The sequence below is a fragment of the Myxine glutinosa genome, chromosome 7 (assembly GCF_964187855.1).
Source record: "Myxine glutinosa chromosome 7, kmMyxGlut1.1, whole genome shotgun sequence".
In the NCBI taxonomy this organism is placed as follows: Eukaryota; Metazoa; Chordata; class Myxini; order Myxiniformes; family Myxinidae; genus Myxine; species Myxine glutinosa.
This window is the reverse complement of record NC_136267.1, coordinates 95023640-95047901: the sequence shown is the minus strand read 5'-3', so window position 1 is coordinate 95047901 and position 24262 is coordinate 95023640. Positions and strand designations below refer to the sequence as shown.

Sequence of the window (24262 nt, the reverse complement as noted above, 5' to 3'; positions counted from 1 at the left end):
CCTCGGGACATATATGTGGGCTCGAAGGTCGAGCCCACCCAGTGCTGATGTGCGAGCTTGTAATAAAGTGCTTTTGTTTGTACCATGCGTTGTGGCCTACCTTTTTGGCAAATGAGTTGTGTGTGCACAGCACCACACTGGTGACCCCGACTGGTTCAGCCGTCGCTGACCCCCGAACGCGCCATGGCTACCAACGCCGTCACCATCAAACTCCTGGAGTTCTGAGAAGCGCAAGCCGACGTTTGGTTTGTGCAGGTCGAAGCTCAATTCCAACTCCGGGGCATCACGGCAGACGAGACCATGTACTACCACGTGGTCGCCGCCCTCGGGCCCGGCACTGCCGCCCGCGTCGTGTCCATCCTTCGGCGCCCGCCGGGCGATCACAAGTACGCGGCGCTCAAACGTCTCCTCCTCGCCACGTTCGGGCTCACGGAGGTCGAACGCGCCGACCGCCTCCTGGACCTTCCCGCCCTCGGTGACACACGACCGTCCATTCAGATGGATTTTATGCTGTCCCTTCTCGGAGACCAGCGCCCGGATTTCCTGTTCCGAGCACTTTTCCTCCGCCAGCTACCTGTACAGGTGCGCCTCGCGCTGGCCGGTTCCAAAATAACGGAACCCTGGCCGGAGAGGCCGACAAATTTTTCGCGGCCTGCGACACGCGGTCGGTGTACGGTGCTGCCGTAGTGCATCCCGGTGCGGAGGCTACAGCGCCCCCTGCTTCTCTCGTGGCCGCTGCTAGGCCCCGCCCACTACCGCCGCCGCCGCCACCACCACCGCCGCCGGCACGGCCGACGCGGCTGCCACCGCCGCAAACCTGGTGCTACTATCACGCCAGGTTCGGCCGCAAGGCTAGAACGTGCCGCCCGCCTTATTCTTTTGACAGGTCGTGAAACGACCGGGCCGGCGCTCACTTGCGGCCATGAGCATCGGCCATTCCGGCAGCCTCCTGTTCATCACGGACACCTCGTCTGGTCGTCATTTTCTGTGCGACACGGGAACGCAGGTAAGCGTCCTCCCTGCCTCCGCGTCCGACAAGCAAGCCGCGGGCCGGGGCCCCGCTTTGCTTGCCGCCAACGGAACACACATCCGCACATTCGGGAAGCGTTGCCTCTCACTGCGGTTCGGAGGGCAGCGCTTCCAATGGTCGTTCGTCACCGCCAGCGTGCCAATGGCCCTGCTCGGTGCGGACTTCCTTTGTGCGCATGGGCTGTTGGTGGACGTACGTTAAGCGTCGACGTCTCGTCCAGGCCGAAACCTTCAGCTCGCTCTCTTGTCCGCTGATCGGCTCGTTGAGCAGCTCGCTGAGCGGCTCACCGAGCGGCTTGCCAAGCGGCTTGCTGAATGGTTCCGTCCGGCGAGGTTAGTCTGTACGCTTCCGGCAGCGGACGAGTTTACCCGCCTCCTCGCCAGTTTCCCGGCACTCACGCGGCCCACCTTTTCAGCAGTGGCCGTCAAACATGGGGTGGAGCACCATATCCCCACCGTCGGCCCACCGGTCTACGCCCTGGCGCGCCGCCTCAACCCCACGAAGCTCACCGTGGCGAAAGCGGAGTTCGCCACGCTGGAGCGGCTGGGCATCGTACGGTGCTCCAATAGCGCATGGGCCTCTCCTCTGCACATTGTGCCCAAGCCCGGCGGCGGATGGCGGCCGTGCGGTGACTACCGCCGGCTCAACGATGCCACCACCCCCGACCGCGACCCGGTCCCGCATATTCAAGACTTTTCCGCCCGGTTGGCAAACACGACCGTTTTCTCCAAGGTGGACCTCATCCGGGGCTACCACCAGGTCCCCGTACGACCGGACGATGTACCAAAGACGGCCTCTTTGAGTTCCTGCGGATGCCTTTTGGGTTGAAAAATGCGGCCCAGGCGTTCCAGCGGCTCATGGACAGCGTCTTGCGTGACTTACCTTTCATCTACGTCTACCTGGACGACATCCTAGTCACGGGCACGTCCCGGGAGGAGCACCTGCTCCACCTCCGCACGCTCTTCGAACGCCTGGGCCAGCACGGCCTGATAATCAACCCCGCGAAGTGCCGTTTCGGCGTCACCGCCATCGAATTCTTGGGGCACCGCATCACCAGGCACGGGGCCATCCCTTTGCCGGCCAAGGTGGAGGCGGTCAGGAGTTTCCCGCGCCCCCGCACGATCAAGGGGCTCCAGGAATTCCTGGGCATGGTGAATTTTTATCACGTTTCGTGACCCACGTCGCCCAGCTCCTCCGCCCCCTGCACGAGGCCCTCCGGGGCAAGCCGGGCAAAGGTGACATCGCCTGGCTCGAAGGTCGAGCCCGCCCAGTGCTGATGTGCGAGCTTGTAATAAAGTGCTTTCGTTTGTACCATGCGTTGTGGCCTACCTTTTTGGCAAACGAGTTGTGTGTGCACAGCACCACAATACCAAATTTATTATGCACAGCAATCATTCATATAAAACACTCGATAAGTCAAATTTTCGAAATTGCCAAATTCTTGCTTCGATGGCAACTATTATCTATTTGGATTTCGCCAGTATTGTGCTATGCATGACACCTTTCTTGTTTGTTTACTTATTTTTTATTTACTTCAAATATGGCTTTGAGGATGTGGCAGTACTTCCATTAATATGAGGTGAGGGGGATGGGTGGCAGTTAGAATGAATAGTATGTGTTGCCAGTGAAGGTACACGTCGATCTGCATTAGCAGACAGGGAGAATGATGGATGAAATCAACAGGATGTTTTTGAGATCTGCTCATCACCATGGGCAGCAAGGAGAAGCTGATGTTTCAGGTGTTAACCCTTCATCAGAGTGAAGTTAATCACACCAATGGGGAGGCAAATGGTTTGCTTCCTTTTCAAAAACTTTCAGATCTGAACACTCGATCTAATTTCCAAAGGCATCAAGTAACTCGACAACCGCTGGGAAAAACGAGTTGTATTGCCTGGGAACAACTGAAAATGAGACAAACATCAATGCAAAGTTTTGCTTCATGGGCAGGGAAAAAAACCTTTTGACTGGCCACCTCCCTGCTTCTTCCCTTGTAGGTTGATTTGGGTAATTCTTACAAATGAATGCTTTCATTGTCTGTCACTGTCCCAACACCACTCTGTGTGCTCCATGACTGTCATGCAGGTGGCTCTGGTATATTCAAATAGTGAGCCGACGACCTTCGCGGTGGCTTTCTATGCCTGCCTCTTCTCAGGCCTGATTCCTGTTCCTGTGGAGGTTCCCCGCCCTAATGCGGTATGACCACTCTGCTCTGGACACCCACATAATCTACTCATGGTGGTTGCCTTAGCCTCGAGAGTGTATTTTTTGTTCTGCTTTAATTGTTTCTCCAGGATGCTGGCAGCCAGCAGATCGGCTTTCTGCTGCGGAGCTGCAATGTTACTGTTGCCCTGACGAGTGAATTGTGCCAAAAGTGCCTGCTAAAGACCCCTTCGGGGGAGACTGTCGAGTTAAAAGGTACAAGTTGTCCATTCTGTAATCAACTGGAAGCATAGGAAGTACAAATTGTTCATTCTGTAATCAACTTGCACCATAGGAAGTCATGCGTACTATTGTCTTGCTCCTTGTGGCTGCCCTGGACATAAAGTGGTCGCACAATGATATCCACTACTTGGGGGAATGAAGAGCTGGTGTATGTGGTAGTGGTTAGGCGACATAACGTGGTTATAATGCAGCCTCTTGCACCATGTATCATGTGATTGTTTTTTTATTGTGCCTACCCTTATTGGCGATAGGTTGGCCGAAAGTGTTTTGGGTAACAACAGACTCTAAGATTGTGGCCAAACCCCCAAAGGACTGGTCACCACGCCTACCAGATGCGAACAATGAAACGGCCTATATTGAGGTACGGTAATAACTTCCTTTGTGCTCCACCAATTTCCATGTTTGTGCTAATCAGTGACCTTTGGTTTGTGGTGAAACTATAAGAATATCCCAAACCCTACACCCCAAGGTCTTTGTCATAAACATCATGGGTCTTTCGTAATTCCGTATTTTGAAATTCAGCATTATGTTATTAACCTGACTCGTCTGATTTGCAAATTGGCAAGCTGGCAACTTGCATCAACAAATGTGACGGTGACAATTTTTAGCCCATTTGCTTTAATAAGCTTTCGTGACTTTGATTTCCAAGTAACCAAATGATAGTTATGACATTGCTTTATTGCATGTGGCTTAAATGTTATATATTGTTGGTTTTTTAACTAATTATATTAATTATGTAATTATATTGTTGGCTTAAATATTATATTTAATAATTGATAGATATATTTCGTTATTTTGGATCTTGAATCATCTGGCTTTACGCTAACCCTTTATGGGCCTGACAGGACAGCTAAAATGTAACGTTCTCGATTTTCGGATGTCTATGCGTTAAATTACCCTGGTGTTGGGCTAGCGGCTAGGGTGCAGGCTTGGGATCCTAGGATCCTGGGTTCGAATCCTGATCGATCGCTGAATTAATGCCAGGGGGGTTGACTCAGCCTGTCATCCTTCCGAGGTCGGCTAATTGAGTACCAGCTTGCTGGGATGAATAATCCCGGTGTGTACCCCGATTTAGAATAGGTACACCGTATCCCTGCGCATCATAAGAGCGTGACCAAGGGTTGGCGTCAGGAAGGGCATCCGGCCATAAAAACATTGCCTCAAACAGGGAACCATGAGGTCATGGGGCCCGCAAGGCTAACCCCCGCTCTAGCGGGGAAAAATGGCCATCAAAAAAGGGCAGCAATGGAAAAACGATCATTCATTCATTCATTCATTCATAGTCTGCGTTAAATTGTCAACTCTACATCTGCCATCCTCTAGGGTTTTACAGACAGGTTGTTGCATCAATGAGTGTGCTGCCCTTTGGAGCGACTGCCTCATCTGCTAGCATTTGTTTGTAGACGCCAAAGACCCCAAGGTAGTTTTAAAAATGAGTAGGCCACGGTGTCCCACTTTCTGTCCAAATTATAAATTCCTGCACCAATCTATGGAGGCAGTTTAGTCATGCCCCCAGAAATGATGCAAGTTGGCATTGCAGGTGCTGCACAACATACTGAAGAAGAAGACTTCTTCAAAGTTTGCGAACGATGAGAATGTATGAGATTGTTGCTTTACACATTTAAGATTTGTTAATGTATAAACAGTGACTGTATTCAATGCAATCTTTGTTACAAACATATTTTTATATTTGTGAATGATTGCACACATTCCTATTAGTGGGCGAAGTTAGTGGATTTGATTGATGGCACTATGACAAAGTGTCTGGAGTTATATATTACAACTCTGACTTGCAAGAGTCCTTAACTAGTAACAATAGGACCCTGAAGGTATGTGAGTGCTTTTGAGCCAAGTTGTCATTTGTTGTTGTAGCACATGCCTGCTACAACAATAAATGATGGTGTAACAGTTAAGACAGTTGGCTTAGGACATTATGATTCTGGGTTCAAACCACAGCTGTGCCAAAATAACATCATGCCGGTCAACTCGGCCTTGTTATTCTTTCAAGCACAGCAAAATGGGTACCAGCTTGCTGGGGATAAGCCAGTCAAGGATCTTGTGTTTAAATAGGTGACTCATCCAAGATTGTGCCCTCTAGCCATTGAAACTGCCTTGGCAGCCTTATGCACTCTATGATGTGAGGAGGATCAATAACAGGCTTTTTGGTGGATAAACCTGTTTTTGTATCACTTTGTAAGGTTTGGTTTCAAACAGCACTGAGGAACACATGCTCTCTCGATGTGCCTCGTACCTACAGTACAAGACGAGCAAGGACGGCAGCGTTCTGGGTGTGGAAATCTCACGTTTGGCCATGCTCGCACACTGCCACGCCCTCTCCCAGGGCTGCAGATACACCCAGGGTAAATGTAGCCTCAGGCTTTCCCCTCCCCGAATGTGTACAAATATGCCATAACACCACAATTCTACGGCCTGGTCACAAACGAGTAAAACGACATTTTTGCAAAAGAAAATTGTAAGCATTTGCTGTTTATTCACCGACTATCCAATGCGTGTGCATTTTTATCTTTCCTTGTATTTTTTTTCTTCTTCTTTTGAGCATTCTGGCCCAGCGTATCACACCCAGGTATGATGATCCAGATGCTGGGCATGCACCTCGCGTCCCCGGTTACATAGGTCACCGGTGGAAGAAAATAATATAATTTGAGCATCTGTATCGCTGGTTTTTTGAGCACAAACTGAACACTTGATTCACAGTTAAAATGCAAATAAACTGCAGCCATTAGTATTTCCACAGTTTTGTGTGCAAGGTTGTAATTTCCTTTCATTTTGTCTTTGCCTGTTTTCCATTTATTTTTATTGAATGTTTTTTTTTTGAGTTTTTGTAATAAACCATATTGTTTATCCTCTCAGGTGAAACTCTGGTGAATGTGCTTGACTTCAAGAGGGGTGCAGGCCTGTGGCATGCCATGCTAACGGTGAGATCTTTCACTGCACGTGACCCAGACCTGACCTAGTGACCTTTGCCCGCGACTTTTGAGGGTTCATTGTAAGGGTTGGATATAAAAGGGTAAATCACTTTGGATGTTAGCTAATGTTTTACTATAGTGCCACCGTATTGTTCAACAAAAAGGTTCCTTCATTGCAATTTAATTATTTTATTCACTCGAGTGATAACACAACTAGGGACTTTCACTTGGAATGTCAGCCTTATGGGTTTAATGAATTTTCCTGCCTGTATATGACAGCTTGCCTATTCTTTAAACATGAAGAGACTCTTTGACATGGTGGCATAAACTCTTTTTTACCAACTGGTCCAATCTCTCTCTCTCTCTCTCTCTCTCTCTCTCTCTCTCTCCCCCCCACTCCTTCTCTCCCCCACTCCTTCTCCCTCCCCCTCTCCAGGGAATCATGAATATGATGCATATTGTATGTATTCCATATGCCGTCATGAAAGTCAACTCCCTCTACTGGATACAGAAAATACATTCGTACAAAGGTAAGCTCACTCTGCAAAGGACAGCGTGTTCATGAGCAAAGACAGTGCCCCCAGCATACTATCAGTTTCAGACTTGTTAAAATGTTACTGTCTTTCTCTAAATCTCTGGCAGGAGTTAGTTGTTTCAAGATTGCTAAAGACCGTCACTCCATGGGCTATGATATCTGGTGTAGTTGTAACTGTAGTTATGGCAGGATAACACAATTGGTGGCTTCCTGATTCTGACCCCTGGTGAGGTTGAATATTATTAAAATGTGTTGGATTGTGAGCGTGCTGTATTCAATTAGAGTTAGAATATGCCATGTGGATAGGGCAAAGATCCACTACTACTACTACTACTACTACTACTACTACTACTACTACTACTACTACTACTACTACTACTACTACTACTACTACTACGACTACTACTACTACTGCTATTACTACAATTACTACTTTTATGGCCCCCATTACTCCCACCCTTGTTTAATTATTGTGGGGCTTTTAATTTATTCAGGGTGCCAGAGATAACTCGTCTACTCTTCTCAAAGTACACGGTGAGATCTTTGACATCCACCAACTACTGCTTGTAGATGTTTGTATATGCCTACTGTAGAACTACTGTGGGATTATCTGTTTAACATCCATCTGAAGGATGTCACACACATTGATACCTCACCCTGCCTGCGAAACACCAGGATGACAGTTTCTAGCTGTCAGGATTCGAACCCAGCTAGACGACAGTTCATGGTTGAGTGTGCATACCTCTAGGCTATCCTGCTAGCCTTGGGTAGAGCACAGATGTGATGGGCCAAGTTGCATCTTCCTTTGATTTTGAAATGTTTGTGTAATCCTTGCCCCTTGGTGTTTGCAACATATTCTACTATGTTTGATGATATATTCTGCTAAGAAAACCTTACAAGGAATCAAAGAGTGTATGATTGTAAGACCCATAACAGATTGCGTGCGTATTACTCCCTTGCAGCAACCATGGCCATCGCAAAGTCTCAAGAGCTACGATGGTCCGTGACTTCCTTCAAAGAGCAGAAAGATCTGGCCCTGGGAACCCTCCGAATGCTGGTCGTGGCTGATGGAGCCTGTCCATGTAAGTGTGCGCACACTCGCAGTCAGAGTTCTTTGGTCGACGCAGCTCTCATGCATTTGCAAAGCAGCACTCTGTTTATTTCCCCAGGGTCACTTGCTGCGTGTGATGCCTTTTTGAAGACTTTCCACAGCAAAGGACTTAAAGCCGAAGCCATTTGTCCATGTGCAAGCTCACCAGAAACTCTGACTCTCTCTATTCGTCGGTATGCATGGAGCACAGTTCACTCCAGTCTGGCAATAAAAAAATGTTTCTTAATATATTGAAAAAGTATTGAAAATGCCAACATTTTTTGCTCCAAGTAAAATAGCGCATTTTAAAATTCTGTCTTTTGTGTAATTATGTTGACTGTCATGAATTACCCCCTTCCCTCTGACCTCCCTCCCCCATCCCAGTCCCCTGAATTCAAATCATCCTATTTGGATTCACCAAAATCGAAGGATTGGCTTGATATTTACCAAAATGGTTGATTGGCACAAATTCCCATCTTTGACTGACCGGGATGAATTCAAAGTTTAATCCCAAATTGATTACTTGATTTTTAAATCCAACTATGAAACCTGCTGTGTCTATGATTCGCTTTCTCTCTCCTAGTTAAGTTCACATCCCTCCTAAATATAAACATCTGTAGGTTTTGCTGATTTAAATTACATATAGCAAGAAAGAGGAAAACCAATGACAATCAAAACCTTTTCAGAGGCCTGTACCGTTCATGTTTGTTTGAAATCTTGTTCTGTATCGGTAGCACGGCTATAAAATCTGTCTTGGCCATGTTTTTCATTCTCGTGATCCTGTCACAATGATTGCGTTTCCTAAACATTGTTAGCTATTTTTTACTGTCATGATAAAACTCATAATCAATTACTTACACTGCTTTTATATTTATACAAGGATTTATGCTGATGGAGGAGCAAAACAAGAAAGGCCAGGAGGTTCACAACTACCAAAGGGCAGGGCAACGGGATGGACGTACACGGGGAGGAAAGGAGTTAAATTTGAAAGGGCTTTAGACAGAAGGAAGAGGTACAAAAAATAAGAATGAAGAATTTATTTTAAAATATTGGATTTAAGAGATGTATACACCGTGAGGAGGTTGTGTGATTAGAGTACCACACTTGAGGGGCATACCAGAAGAATGTTCCATCACCAAAAGTCTTCACCGGAGTGTGAAGAACTACGAAGAGGTTACCATAGTTAAAATGACTGTAACAGAGGTGTACCTTGTGAATACATGAGAATAGTAACAGACTTCCTTCCCCACCGACCCAAGATGTATGGGACTTTAATGTGAGCAGGCCGTATTGGCACGAGGATTATTCATTTATCCTCTTGTTCCATGATAAAAAAACATAATGAGATTTCAAATGTTAAATTTGGTAATACTTAATGCTTGTGATTAATATTTGAAACTCACTTGTTTCTGGTAAAATATAAAATGATCTGTTTGATTTCTTCGATCCCTTTCCTTTATTCCCTCCCTTCGCACTCTCTCAGGCCTCTGTCTGAGCCTGGAGGGACCCACTTGCCCACTGGGCGAACTTCCCTATCCATGTTTGAGCTCAGCCATGGTGTGATCCAAGCAGCAGTGGCCTCAGATGGCACAGTTCAGGGCGGGCAGAGCAAACAGTCTCTGTTGGTTTTGCAAGATAGTGGGTGCATAATGCCTGGGGGTAAGACTACTTTTTAAAACTTGAACCGAGTGTACCTCATTGCCAGCTTCTTCTGCAGCAATTGCATCTGCTTTGTTTGTGTGCAAGTACAGATTGTTAAAAAATGGACATATCTTGAACCGATAACTACGGTGCTTGCTTCAACTTCAACTTTATTTATCTTGTCTCCTTTGAAGAAGTGAAATTCAGAATATTGAAGATGTATGACTATGCAAAGAGTACATTCTTAAAATTGAGGATACTGGAGGTATCAGCTTATACGTATGCAAAAGATGGGGTGAAGGGGGGTTGGGGAGGGGGGGGGGGGGTAGGGTCTCACTCGTGAGAGAAAAACAGACCAACATTTTACATTTGACTCTTCTTTTAAAAAATTTATTTTTATTTAATCCCCTTGGTTTTTTGACAAGGTGTGGAGTCACCTCTGTTTCTGCTTAATGTCAATCTTCCCTCCAGATTGTGACCACTGTCATCTCACCCAGTGTTTTCTTTGCTAACTTTCATTGTTTGTCTTCACCCCAGCACTCCATTATCAGTACATTAATCTTACCTTGTTGTTTATCTTGTTGATCGCCTTGGTTTTGCAGATCACATGGCCATCTTACTATAATTCACCAAATGTCCGTCTGTCTGTTTGAAGGTACCGTAAAAACTGCTGAACCAATCGCAAATATATTTTGGGTGGGTAATCCTGGGACCCCTGGGAGTAAAATAGGCTATTTTGTTTTCCCAATTTCAGCTTTGGTCTCCAGCATTCTCAGGTCTGGACTCCCGCATAACATTCGCGTTCGCATAACGTTCATTGTGACGATGTTCTCATTGTGACGATGTTGTGACGATGTATGTGTTCACGGTAGTGTTTGACGTGATGGTGTGAACGTAATTTCGTAATGTTTTTCGTTTCATAATCCTTTAATGAATGTTTAATGAACGTTTAATGTTTAATGAACGTTTAATGCCCTTCGATGTCCGGGGCCGCACGCACGCTACACTGGACGTGCCAGCGTGTACCTTGCCCTTCGCCGTCAGGCTCGGGTAAACCGCTGAGCCCCATCTGTGATGGGGACTGGGGCTTGAGACAGTGTCCCACGAACGAGGAATTCCCAGTAAGCGCGAGTCATCAGCTCGCGTTGATTAATTCCCTGCCCTTTGTACACACCGCCCGTCGCCGCACAAACATCACAATGAAACGCAATCACAATTCACATATTCGTGCAATTCGAGAAAAGGAACTTTTATCAGCAATGTCGTCTATTCTGAAGTTCTAAGCTGAAGAAGAGGTACAAAATCATCTGTGTTCTTTTCCCTAAAGAAAAGTGTGCAGTTGATATCACGATTTGAAACACGATGGAATAATATTTACCGATATGAACAGTGATGTGGCTTTTATTGAAATTCTAAAGATACTGTTTTGATTTTGATGATTTACGTGTGATATGATTTGACGGATGTTTATATGAATCGTTTAAAATAAAAATTTTCTGCCTTCAATTTCTGATATTTTGCCTTTTCATTTCGGCTTCCCAATTGAAGCCCTGCCCATAGGGCAGGTACCATTGCTAGTTATTACAATCAGAAGTTTTTGCCATCAGGACGTTTTGTGGGTCATTCCCACCTTTAGTTCCTGTGCTTATCCAGGTAATTTCTAATTTGGCCAAGGAAACAGTGCCCAATTGCATATGCACATAAAAAACGGAGAATTCATTTTCTCAATCAGATTTTGATAGAGGTATGCTAACCACCATGAAACACAGGTGAAGCAACATTTCTGACATCAGCTTTTCTTAAAAGCAAGAGGTTAGCATTGTTGTGGAATCAAACTCAGACCTCTTGCAATAATTGAGGCTTTATTGAACTATTTCTCATACCATTCCTACAACACAATAATACACTTTATTAGTTCCATAAAAAGGCAATCAAAGCATATATCTCTTTCTAGTTCCTTGCAAGCAAGTCTTTACGTACCTGTTAAATCTCAGTAGTCCACAGCGCTGGGATACAGTATGCCACCACTAGCGCACCGAATGGACACAGTCTATATAAGCTCCCTCAATGTCATCCCTTCACGCGGATAGTCTCTCCACTCAGCTCGAGACAATACAACATATTTCATCACAAGCATACCTGTCTCACCATTTGGTTTAGAATATTTTGTCTTCATTCGAATCTAGTCTTACAAAGACTAAGTTTCCATATTATGTGTAGAAAAAGAGCAGCCTCACAGAAAGAAAGGACACCATACGTCTCCTTGCAGGTGTATGCTGTCAGTTAATGGAATGTTGATGTAGTTGACCAGGAAGTAATCAGAGAGCCATGAAAGACAGCACACACTAACAGTCACCGATATTACCTTGTTGCAGTGATGGTCTGCGTCGTGAAAATTGAAGGCCCACCAAAGCTGTGCCGTGTGGACGAAGTTGGCGAGCTTTGCATCAACTCCAGCAGCACCGGCTCCTCTTACTACGGCTTGCCGAGTCTTACAAAGCAAATTTTTGAGGTAATGGATATGATTTGGTTTGCCATTTTAAATACAGGAAATGCAGGATTGATGGGAAAACAGTGGCTTTAAATAACGACACTGTGCCTTACCTTGTTGTTGTCATCTTCTTGTGGCTATACCACACTAGTTGTCATCTGTATTCCTTTGAACTGTACCACACCAGTTGTCATCTGTATTCCTTTGAACTGTACCATACCAGTTGTCATCTGTGTTCCTTTAAACTGTAGTCCTTTAGTCCTTGGTGTCCTTGTGTTTTATACTTCTCCCACCCCCCCACCCCCCCTTCCCACGCCTCCTCCCCCCAAGTCCTCTCCCTCCCACACATCTCCCTGCTCTCAAATGTTGTGTTTGTGTGCTTCCCCTTCTCTCCCCATCTTGTCTTCCGCTCCCTCTTTTTATATATTTTGTTTGTCTGGTTGATTTGTTTGTGAAATAAATGTTAGCTCTTTCACGAGCCTCGATTCAGTATACAGAAAAAAAAAAAAAAAAAAAAAAACTGTACCACACCAGTTGCCATCTGTGTTTCTTTGAACTGTACCACACCAGTTGTCATCTGTGTTCCTTTGAACTGTACCACACCAATTGTGAACTGTTCCTTTAAACTGTACCACACCAGTTGTCATCTGTGTTTCTTTTGAACTGTACCACACCAGTTGTCATCTGTGTTCCTTTGAACTGTACCACACCAGTTGTCATCTGTGTTCCTTTGAACTGTACCACACCAGTTGTCATCTGTGTTCCTTTGAACTGTACCATACCAGTTGTCATCTGTGTTTCTTTGAACTGTACCACACCAGTTGTGAACTGTTCCTTTAAACTGTACCACACCAGTTGTCCTTTGTGTTCCTTTGATTTGTACCACACCAGTTGTCATCTGTGTTTCTTTGAACTGTACCACACCAGTTGTGAACTGTTCCTTTAAACTGTACCACACCAGTTGTCATCTGTGTTTCTTTGAACTGTACCATACCAGTTGTCATCTGTGTTCCTTTGAACTGTACCACACCAGTTGTCATCTGTATTCCTTTGAACTGTACCACACCAGCTGTTATCTGTATTCCTTTGAACTGTACCACACCAGTTGTCATCTGTGTTCCTTTGAACTGTACCATACCAGTTGTCATCTGTATTCCTTTGAACTGTACCATACCAGTTGTCATCAGTATTTCTTTGCACTGTGCCCACCTGTTATCGGTGTTTCTTTGGAATGTGCCCCCCAGCAGTCATCAGTGTTTCTTTGGAATGTGCCCCCCAGCAGTCATCAGTGTTTCTTTGGAATGTGCCCCCCAGCAGTCATCAGTGTTTCTTTGGAATGTGCCCCCCAGCAGTCATCAGTGTTTCTTCTGACCATGTCCTACCAGTTGTCAGTGTTTTTTCAGACTGTGTCCTCAGTTGTTATCAGAATTTGTTCAGAATTCTCCCCACCTCCTCCATGCTTATCATCACTGGTTCTCCTGGCCAATACCCATGGCGTTATCATCAGTGTTTTGTTGGATTGTGATATGCTAGTTCGCTAAAGTGTTGCTTCTGGTTGTTCCCTGCCATTTGTGGTGTGCAAAGCCAAACTAATGGGTGAGTGCTATAGCATATGTACAGACTTGGCATTTAATATGGTATATATATTTTTTGTGGGGGTGAACTTACTTTTCAAGTTGACTTAGAACCAAAAGTTCATTGGAATTATGTTGAAATTATTCTAGATTTTGTTAATGTGACCTTTAAAAGAAACAAAAACCACATTGGACATTTCGAAGCAAATAAATTGATCCTTGAAAGTGATGTAAACTGATATTGAACTCAATTCACGGACAGTACTGTGTTAAACTTCTGTACGTTTTCCAGAAGTATTTATTTATTTTGCACATTAGCCAATTTTTTTTTAAACAAAAACAAAAGTTAAATTACAACTGGGATTACGGATAGTAAAATTACAGTTCAGTACGTCGTGTAACCCCCACGAGCATTCAGGAGAGCACGTACACGTTGAGGCATGCTGTTCACGAGATTTGCCAAGGTTTGGACAGGAATCGCTTGCCATGCAGTGACAATAGCTTGCTGCAATTCACGCACAGAGGTCGGCTGCTGGTCCAAGTGGTCGATTTGACGCGTTCATTCTGCCCACAAGTTCTCTATCGGATTCATATCCGGGGACATGGCAGGCCACTCCATATACCCTACACCATGGTCAGCAAGAAAGTTTTGGATCATGCGAGCACGATGAGACCATGCATTGTCATCTTGGAAGACAAAGTTTCCTCGAAAGGCTACACGAGCAAATGGAAGCAATGTTTCTTCCAGAATGGCCCTGTACTTGAACTGGTTCAGGTTTCCATTCAGAACAACCAGGTCAGTTTTGCCCCCTGCATGAAAAGCAGCCCAAACGGTCACCCCACCACCTCCAGCTTGGACTCTTGGCACTATACAATCTTCGTTGTAGGCTTCATGCACTTGTCTGCGCACTCGGACATGGCCATCTTGACAATAGACCAGAAATCAAGACTCGTCACTGAAGATCACGTGATTCCAGTGTCCTGGCTGCCATTGACGGTGCTCTCTGGCCCACTGCAATCGGCGCTGGCGGTGTTGTCTTGTCAGGGGTGGCTTTCTCAGGGGATGCCTGGCGCGATAGCCTGCTTGAACCAGTCGTTGGTTGACTAGCCTTCTGGATACAGGCACATTTGTCAGTTGCTGCCACTCAGCCCTAAGCCGATTAGCTGACTTGGTACGGCCATTGCGGACTAACCGGTGCAGCTGGCGATCATCCCTCCTTGTGGTTCTGTGGGGACGTCCTGGCCTCGATATTGGAGGAGGGACACCCCTCTGAGCATTTCGTTTCGGGATCTTTGACACCTGACCTTAAATAATGCCATACTGCCGAGCAATAGCACACTGTTTCATGCCGGAATTTCGTAAAGCCACCACTCCATGACAAACAGCATTGTCGAGTTGACGGACCATCTCCAGAGGAAGCGGCAATAACATTTGTAGACATGCAGCAGTTGTTTTCCACTAATACAGAACGCAACAACCCTTATATACCCGATTGTGAAGCCAATCGTCAAATGTACCTGTCCGTACATTTTGTCACGCCACCTGTGATATAATCCTGTTATTGACTTCTTGCTGCGACATACAATCAGTGACATGGTTCTTTTAACAAAGAAATCACCGGAGCATAAAAGAAACTCACCAGATTGATATTCTGAGTTCAGAAAGGAAACCGAAGTCAAGAAAAAAAAAAATATTCCATATTAAATGCCAAGTCTGTATATTGTACAAATGGAAGATGTCTGCTTTAGGAAATGATCATTGTTTAAGGGAAAAGGCCATAGAATAAACTCCAAGGCTTCATCCAATGTTTCAACAGTTTTAACAGTTTAAATTTAATTGGCTTCTTAACAAGTTTCCTTTGAATCTGCTGAGCAGCAGGAAACCTTTAATTTCCTGGCAACCAGAGAGTTAACTCAGTTAATCAAGCCTCAACATTCTCAATAAATCCTGCCTGTCCAGCAAATTGCAATTGCCGGGCAATGGCGAGCACGTTTAAACGTTTTGGAACTTTGAGATGCAGACAGAGATGCATGAATGTATATTTATACACACATGTTAAAATGCATGTGTCGGCATGTTTTGCTATCTGTAGCTATTGCCGGTGAATGCGGTCGGAGCGCCATTCTGTGAAAATTCCTTTGTGAGATCGGGCCTCTTGGGATTCATGGGCATGGTGAGTTGTACATGGAAAATTGTTATGTCGTGCTCGTACATTTAATGCTCGACTCATAGTTGCAATAATCATGTCGATTCCATTTGCTCAGAATACATGCACATGCTTATAAATTGCTGCACAACTCTGCATTTGCATGATAATAATAAAGATAAAGTGAAGGAGTTATTATTGTTTCAGCGATGTTTGATTTACCAAATGAGTGACTCGATCATAATTTTTCATTGTACTGCCACATCACCATTATATGCAATTTAAATGCAGGGTTTATTTTACAATAAATTACAGGTGTAGAGTGCATTTAGAAAGTATTCAGGCCCCTTCACTTTTTTCACATTTTGTTATGTTGCAGCCTTATGCTGAAATCGTTTAAATTCATTTTTCCCTCATCAATCTACACTCAATACCCCATAACGACAAAGAGAAAACAGGATTTTAGAAAGTTTTGCAAATTTATTAAAAAGAAAAAACTGAAATATCACATTTACATAATTATTCCGACCCTTTGCTGTGACACTTGAAATTTAGCTCAGGTGCCTCCCATTTCTCTTGATCATCTTTGAGATGTTTCTGCACCTTGATTGGAGTCCACCTGTGGTAAATTCAATTGATTGGACATGATTTGGAAAGGCACACGCCTGTCTACATAAGGTCTCACAGCTGACAATGCATATCAGAGCAAAAACCAAGCCATGAGGTCGAAGGAACTGTCTGCAGAGCTCAGAGACAGGATTGTGTCGAGGCACAGATCTGGGGAAGCCAACAAAAAAGTTTCTGCTGCATTGAAGGTTCCCAACAGCACAGTGGCCTCCATAATTATTAAAGGGAAGAAGTTTGGAACAACCAGGACTCTTCCTAGAGCTGGCTTCCTGGCCAAACTGAGCAATCGGGTGAGAAAGGCCTTGGTAAGAGAGGTGACCAAGAACCCGATGGTCACTGGCTGAGCTCCAGAGATCCTGTGTGGAGATGGGAGAAACTTCTAGAAGGACAACCATCACTGCAACACTCCACCGATCTGGGCTCTATGGTAGCGTGGCCAGACGGAGCCTCTCCTCAGTGAAAGACACATGAAAGCCCACATAATCGTGTTTCTCACAATCTGAGAGTCCTTTAGGTGCTGTTTTGCAAACTCCAAGTGGGCTTTCATGTGTCTTTGTTAAAGTATTTGAACAGTTATTGTCAATAAAGACAGTTATTGTTAAAGTTGTTGACCTTTTGGCATATGATGACCTTTTGACCTCAGAATAAATAGGCATCTTTTTATGACCACCGCTACCATTTGGTCAAGTTTTGTGAAGATCAGTTTAAAATTGTGACCTGTAGGTGATTGACAGCTAGAGAGACAAGCAGACAGACAAACAAACAAACAGACAGACAGACCAGACCAACCAAGATACTTGCGAATCTTCGATTTCGCAAGTAACTAACAAGAAAAGGGTAGAGATTAGGGGAGGAAACACAATACCTTCATGATTGAGGGTTGGGTTATGGAGGATTAATGGGTGTGTAAACAATCATGGGAAGGGATTCGGGATGACATGCCTTGGTGGTGCACTGCCAACTTGAAGCCCTGGAGAGAAGAGTGGGGTTTATCCACCTCTTAAAGATGGTTCCACAACATGAAAAAAGTACAACAAAGAAGTTAAGGTGTGCAGTGAGCATGGATTTTGGGGATTTTAACCAACAGGGGGTTACTGGAAATGCACACAACATGGAGGCATTGGGGAACATTGCTTGGCTGAGAGAGGAGAGGCCTTGTATTTCTGTCTCATCACCAGATGTGGTAATATTGAGAGTTTTAGCTTCTACAGAATCCATTGGAGATGGCTGTGATGCAAGGGGTGAAGGGGATTGGGGGTGGTGGGGGGTGAGGGGTGGCAACCCATAGAACAAAGCAGTACTATATTGGGCTATGGACAAAGGCCTGGCAAATTGTAAATAGATCTGATTTCTTAAGGAATTGCTTCGAATAATGGAGGATGCTCAGTTCTGTGGCTGGCTTTGAGCCCAGCTTTGATATATGGTCAGCCAAGGAGAGGTCGTGGTTGATGGTGGAAATAGATCAGTGGGTTTGTTTGGTAATCCTTCCTGAGTGACAGGGGGAGACTGCAAGATTTTCCAGGATTGAAGGACATGTTCCATTTATCACAGCAGCATTTACCCATTTCCAAATCAGCAGAAAGTTATGTAGCTGCTGTCTGTCTATCAGTGGTATGGGGATACTTTTTGACACAGTGCAGAGTCATCTGCAAAAAGCAAGAGAGTGAATTTGTGGGAAACAAGGAAAATATTGTAAAAATACTGCTCTGTGTCATGAGGCAAGCTCTCGTACCGGCACATAGACCCATAATATGGTATCATAGCCTGTTTCCTAAGGATTTAGTTTCAAGAGGATTAAGAGATTCATTGCTAATGATTCTTATTCGAATTTTGGTAACTGATCATCATCGTTCTTTATGTTCCATGCATGTAGGGTGGGAACGTGTTTGTCGTGGGTCGAGAGGACTCGATGCTGAACGTGATTGGCCGGCGACACGGAGCCGAAGACATCGTAGCCACGGCCATGGCTGTGCAGCCCAGTAAAGTGCTAAACCGTGGGCGGTGAGTGCATTCAAAAGTACGATTTATTGCGATCCTGAATGATTATTTCTCGGTGTTTTAAACATCTGGGATTTATTTATATAAGGTTGGCGATGACTCGGGCTTGCATGTTGCATCACCGTCATCCATACAAATTGTCAACAGTTAGAGGATTGGAAGGACTTGGACTTTGGCCTTTATAGGGCATATACTGTAGAATGAATGAATGAATGAATGATCGTTTTAAGGCCATTTTTCCCCGCTAGAGCGGGGGTTAGCCTTGCGGGCCCCATGACAATCATGGTTCCCTGTTTGAGGCAATGTTTTTATGGCCGGATGCCCTTCCTGACGCCAACCCTTGGTCACGCTCTTACGATGCGCAGGGATACGGTGTGCCTATTCTAAATCGGGGTACACACCGTGATCATTCATCACAGCAAGCTGGTACTCAATTTGCCGACCTCGGAAGGATGACAGGCTGACTCAACCCCCCTGGCGTTAATTCAGCGATCGACCGGGATTCGAACCCAGGATCCTAGGATCCCAAGCCGGCACCCTAACCGCTAAGCCAATGCCAGGTTGAAACCAATATACAACCAACTGTAGGAAAGTCTTAAATCAGAACTTGAGTAACCACTTTGATTGTACAGAATCAACAATGATGCAGACCAAGATGATTCTTCACTTAATGAGCAGTTTTCGTGATCACATCTTTGAAAACCAATATACATATTACATATGCAAAAAATGTCAATTATGACCATTCCTCCAACCTCTTACTTCCATGTCCTCCAAACCTTCTTTCGATTTTTACTTCCTTCTTCTCCAATTAGCCACACTCCCTTTTCTCTGCTGTTTCCTTCTTCACTTTTTCATTTTTTTTTTTCAATTTACCCATTCCCCACATTTGTCAACCTGTTATGTAAATAGTCCCTTAACCATGCTTTGAGTGACATCCTTACATGGCAGGTTAGAGGCATTGTCATACTCACTGTAGGCAGCTGGAAGGATGACAAGTGGTCAGTCCAAGCCCCGAGCAAAGAGGTGTGTGTTTTCTCCTTGTCTTCCGCAAGAGACAAACTTATTTGTAAAACCGACCAGTACAATCCTGTAGGATTATGATATCCCTGGGAGAATCAACGTATGTAATTAGTTTTCATGTCAAGGAAAGGATTACCGCGATGGATGAAATGAACAGGACATTGACCGAGCGAGGTATGCTAACCACCATGGGAAGTGAGGATTAGCTGACCTTTTGGGTGTTAATCCTACATCAAAGCAAAAAGGGTTTACCACCCTCTATTGAGGGGAAATGCGGAGAGGGGGAGGAGTTTGTAATAGAATGTTGTTGTTTCATTAAGGTGTTTTGTTGCTGTTCGATACTGCAGGTTGGTGGTATTCTCAGTACCTTTGCTTCGGGATGAGCGAGCTGTGGTTGTGACAGAGCAGACTCCCCATGCCAGTGATGAAGATACTTTCCAGTGGATGACTCATCTAATTCAGGTCTTCTTGTCTCAGTAAAAAAAAAAAATCTCAATATGAACATTTGGGGTTTTCGGGTCATGGTTCTGGTGGTTCTTGGACCCGGTCGGATTGTGAACAGCCTTGCCTGCTTTTTGATTTTTGGAGCATCCCATACTTTGTGGTGAAATGAAAAGATTTGAGGAAATATCTTGTTAGAGGAAATTTCAGACTCTTGTTTGAGCCTCTTGAACCCAAGGAGACTCTGTGGATTGTTAAAAGCAGCATATCAACAGAATTTTGTGACTTTTCACTAAAGTGGGACCTCAAGGTCTGATGGATGAGCAACCATCAACTGAAATAGAGAGTGTGTATTTTTTTTTTGTACACAAAGTGGAGGCTCATGGAAAAACATGAAGACTGACAGAAGCGTTGAAGGATAAAATAGAGAGAGACTTGGGCATATAAGGAATGTGGGGAGGAAAGAAGGGTAAGGGAGGATGCACAGTGTGGACAATATGGATACAGAGGCAAACACTGTGGAAGGACAAGCTGGAAACCTGGAAGGAGGTGGACTTGGAGGTGGGGAGTAACGAGGGTAGCATAGATCATGGTTTCGATGAGAGATGATCTGAAATGGCGGTGAACAGCTGTCTTGAAGACCTGGTGGGTAAAATGAGATTGAAGAGAATGTAGAAGTTGATTCCACAGGTGGGAAAAAGAGGAACGAGTGAGTCTAGGTCAGCAGTGATTCTTGATTTTGGAGGCTTATGGTGGACCACTTGTGCCCACCAGAAACCTTGGGGTGTGGGGGGAGTGGAGGGGGAGAAAGCATGGAAAGAGCGGAGGGTGCAATACCAGAAAGGAGATGGTAGAAGACAGAACGACTACCCACCTGCGATGATGGGAAAGTGATAGGCCCATAGACTCGGCTTTATCGTGGGAGATCAACAGGGAGAGTGAGTTAACAGGATTCTGCTGAGAGTCACACGCTGGCTATGAGAGTGGATGAAGTCAGTTACCTAAGAGTGGGGTTCGCTTTGGTTGCCATAGGCAGAGTTTGGAGAGCAAGGCAGAATGGCAGACTATCAAAACCTCCAGATCTCATGAGACGGCCCTGATCTCATGTTTGACATTGAGGGCCTCCATCCATTTTTGGGAGAGTAGAAGAAGCATGTCCAAGGTAGAGTGACATTGTCTGAATCCAAATTGGTGATCTGAGATGAGGCTGTTGGTGAAAATTAATGATTTCATATCAAATGTCATGATGGATTCCATGACCTTGCTGATGAATGAACATAATCTCATGAGTCGATAGTTAAGGGGATCGGTATTTGTACATTTTTATGGAATGCAGTGATGTTGGTTTATTTCCAAGTTGATGGAAGCTGACCTCAGGCATATGTTAGGATGAAAAGAGCACAAAGAGGATGTGCAAAAGCAGGTTTTCAGGACATGTGAATGGGATACCGTTTTCTGGGCACATGCCATCCGGTCCAGTTGCAGAATCAGTCGAGGGTTGCCAGAAACTTCTCCATCTTCTCAATTGGAAAAAGCACATGGTCCAGGAGCAGTTATGTATGACTGGATAGGGTGGATACAGAGAGCGAAGATTTGGGGACACAAGGTGTTATTGCAGAAGATGTCAAAATTTCCAGTTATAAAATGTTGAAGGTACATGCCCTGGGGCACTATTCAAACTTAATGGTGCAATATAATCTGGTATCATTGGCAGAAATTGAATGGATGAGTCCAAGCTGTTGCTCCAATTGCGTGTGTAATTACTGACCATAATTGAGGGTAACATGGCCGATCAATAGATGTGACCCCTTTGAGTTCTATTAATTTGTTTTCAGGCTGTGGAGACTATCCACCAGCTGAACCTCTACTCCGTCATGCTTGTTCCTGCTGACTCACTTCCCCGCTTCCCACTCGGCGTCATGGATGTCTCAGAGGTCCGGCGACGTTTCACCGAAGGGTCGCTGCACCCAAGTGCGGTGCTCATGTGCCCACACAGCAGTATCACAAACTTGCCCCAAGCCCGTGAGAGACGGTCAGGTCAGGAAACACCTGCAGGAAAATTCATTTTACAATTTAATAATTATATCCTCCTTTAATTGTGCATTTGCTATTTGAGATGTTTGGAAGATGTGGAAGGGAAGCAGGTGGTGGGGCAAGTCTAGAGGTTAAGTATTTACAAGGAGGGATAAGCATGAGAAATAATAATTAAAAGCAAAGTAAGGAGGTATGATGCAGGAATGGAAGGAAGTGCATGGGTTTTAACTGAGGACTCTAACCTCAACGTTTTGAATGAAAAGGAGTCGTATCTGAGCTTTTCATTGCTCTTGGATGAAAGAACCACCTTTAGAGGCCATTTTTCCCGGCAGAGCAGGGGTTGGCCTTTTTTGGGCACCGTGGTGCCCTTTTTGAAGCAATGTTTTATGGCCGGATGCCCTTCCTGCCGCCAACCCTGTTAGTCGCCTCTTGCGACACGCAGGGAATTACCAGTGAACTGGTACTCAATTTGCCGACCTCAGAAGGATGACAGGCTGAGTCAACCCCCCTGGTGTTAATTCAGCGATCAACCGGGATTCAAACCCAGGATCCTAGGATCCCAAGCCGGCACCCTAACCGCTAAGCCAACATCCATTCTTGGATGCATGAAGAATATTAATCGCGATATTGGAATTAACATGCCTGTTGAGCATGAGCGATGGGACTCCGTCTCTCACTCATCAGGCGTTTCATCCACGAGTCTCTGATAAAATGTGAAACAGATGCTCGTCCAGCTGAGGCTTTTGTGCGAACATCTTGGCAATGAGCACAAAGTCTCATCGTAGTGTTTCACATACAGCGTGAGTTTTGCTGGACCTCCTGTCTCTACTAGCATGAATTGGTGGATGGTAAAGATCCCACAGTTACCTTCGCTATGGTTAGGTGAGTTATCGCCTGCATCGTGAACAAGTGACAAATTCCTGCTCTAGCCTATAGGGGGCACTGCATTGGTGACACAGATGCACCCCAAGCAAATGATGTTACCCACCACCATGTGCTGAATGTGAAAGAAGAACATGAGGGAGCACGGTGTCGAGCCACATCTCAAATGTCAAACGATGTGATACAAACATAATCAGCAAATTTTGGTTTATTTGAAGTGTGAGATGCCATGTCACTGCAGATGTTGGTATGGCTTCTATGATGCTGGGAAAGATCGTCACTGGAAAGCGCATCGCTGCAGCCACTGGCAAGCTCCTGGTGCAGTCCGTCAATGAGGCTGGCAAGGTATCATAGGATGTCCCTTTGTTTGATGTTTGGCATTTGATGTCCCTTCATCACTTTTAGTTTTTGGCCATTTTGTGATGGCTGCTTGTTGAGGCCTTTGTCCATTTTCCCATGTACAGTTCCGATTCCACTCCGAAATGCTTCAGTGGAGGGCGCAAACCACTCCAGAACATATACTGTTCACACAAGTTGGTTCAAAGGTGAGTGTGAGTGCTGTGGTGGAAGAGATAGATTGTTATGGTTGGAAGATTGAGTGGTGGACTGGATAAAACCTAGTTGAGTGGTGGAATGGGTAAAGCTTAGTTGAGTGGTGGACCAGGTAAAGCCTAGTTGAGTGGTGCACCAGGTAAAGCCTAGTTGAGTGGTGCACCAGGTAAAGCATAGTTGAGTGGTGCACCAGGTAAAGCCTAGTTGAGTGGTGGAGTGGGTAAAGCTTAGTTGAATGGTGGACCAGGTAAAGTCTAGTTGAGTGGTGCACCAGGTAAAGCCTAGTTGAGTGGTGGACCAGGTAAAGTCTAGCTGAGTGGTAGACCAGGTAAAGCCTAGTTAAGTGGTGGAGTGGGTAAAGTCGAGTTTAGTGGTGGAGCGGGTAAAGCTTAGTTGAGTGGTGGAGCGGGTAAAGCCTAATTGAGTGGTGGAATGGGTAAAGCTTATTTGAGTGATGGAACAGGTAAAACCTAGTTGAGTGGTGGAGCAGGTAAAGCCTAGTTGAGTGGTGGAGTGGGTAAAGCCTAGTTGAGTGGTGGAGCGGGTAAAGCCTAGTTGAGTGGTGGAGTGGGTAAAGCTTAGTTGAGTGGTGGAGCGGATAAAGTCGAGTTGAGTGGTGGAGCGGGTAAAGTCGGGTTGAGTGGTGGAGCGGGTAAAGCCTAGTTGAGTGGTGGAGTGGGTAAAGCTTAGTTGAGTGGTGGAGCGGATAAAGTCGAGTTGAGTGGTGGAGCGGGTAAAGTCGGGTTGAGTCGTGGAGCGGGTAAAGCTTAGTTGAGTGGTGGACCAGGTAAAGCTTAGTTGAGTGGTGGAGCGGGTAAAGCCTAGTTG

The 24262-nt window shown here is 45.3% G+C and overlaps 1 protein-coding gene across 1 annotated transcript in view; it reads left to right on the top strand.

Annotated features, from left to right (window-relative positions):
- Nucleotides 1-24262, top strand: part of DIP2C (DIP2 acetate--CoA ligase C (putative)) — a 188779-nt gene that overhangs the window by 111648 nt on the left and 52869 nt on the right. Inside the window, exons 9-24 of the mRNA XM_078782009.1 lie at nt 3113-3223; nt 3322-3445; nt 3724-3833; nt 5730-5832; nt 6344-6408; nt 6836-6929; nt 7897-8016; nt 8104-8218; nt 9508-9683; nt 12041-12177; nt 15824-15904; nt 18378-18505; nt 19873-19987; nt 21802-22003; nt 23124-23227; nt 23347-23427. Of these exons, the coding sequence (XP_078638135.1) occupies nt 3113-3223; nt 3322-3445; nt 3724-3833; nt 5730-5832; nt 6344-6408; nt 6836-6929; nt 7897-8016; nt 8104-8218; nt 9508-9683; nt 12041-12177; nt 15824-15904; nt 18378-18505; nt 19873-19987; nt 21802-22003; nt 23124-23227; nt 23347-23427 (1866 nt within the window). The remainder of the gene's footprint in view (nt 1-3112; nt 3224-3321; nt 3446-3723; nt 3834-5729; nt 5833-6343; nt 6409-6835; nt 6930-7896; nt 8017-8103; nt 8219-9507; nt 9684-12040; nt 12178-15823; nt 15905-18377; nt 18506-19872; nt 19988-21801; nt 22004-23123; nt 23228-23346; nt 23428-24262) is intronic.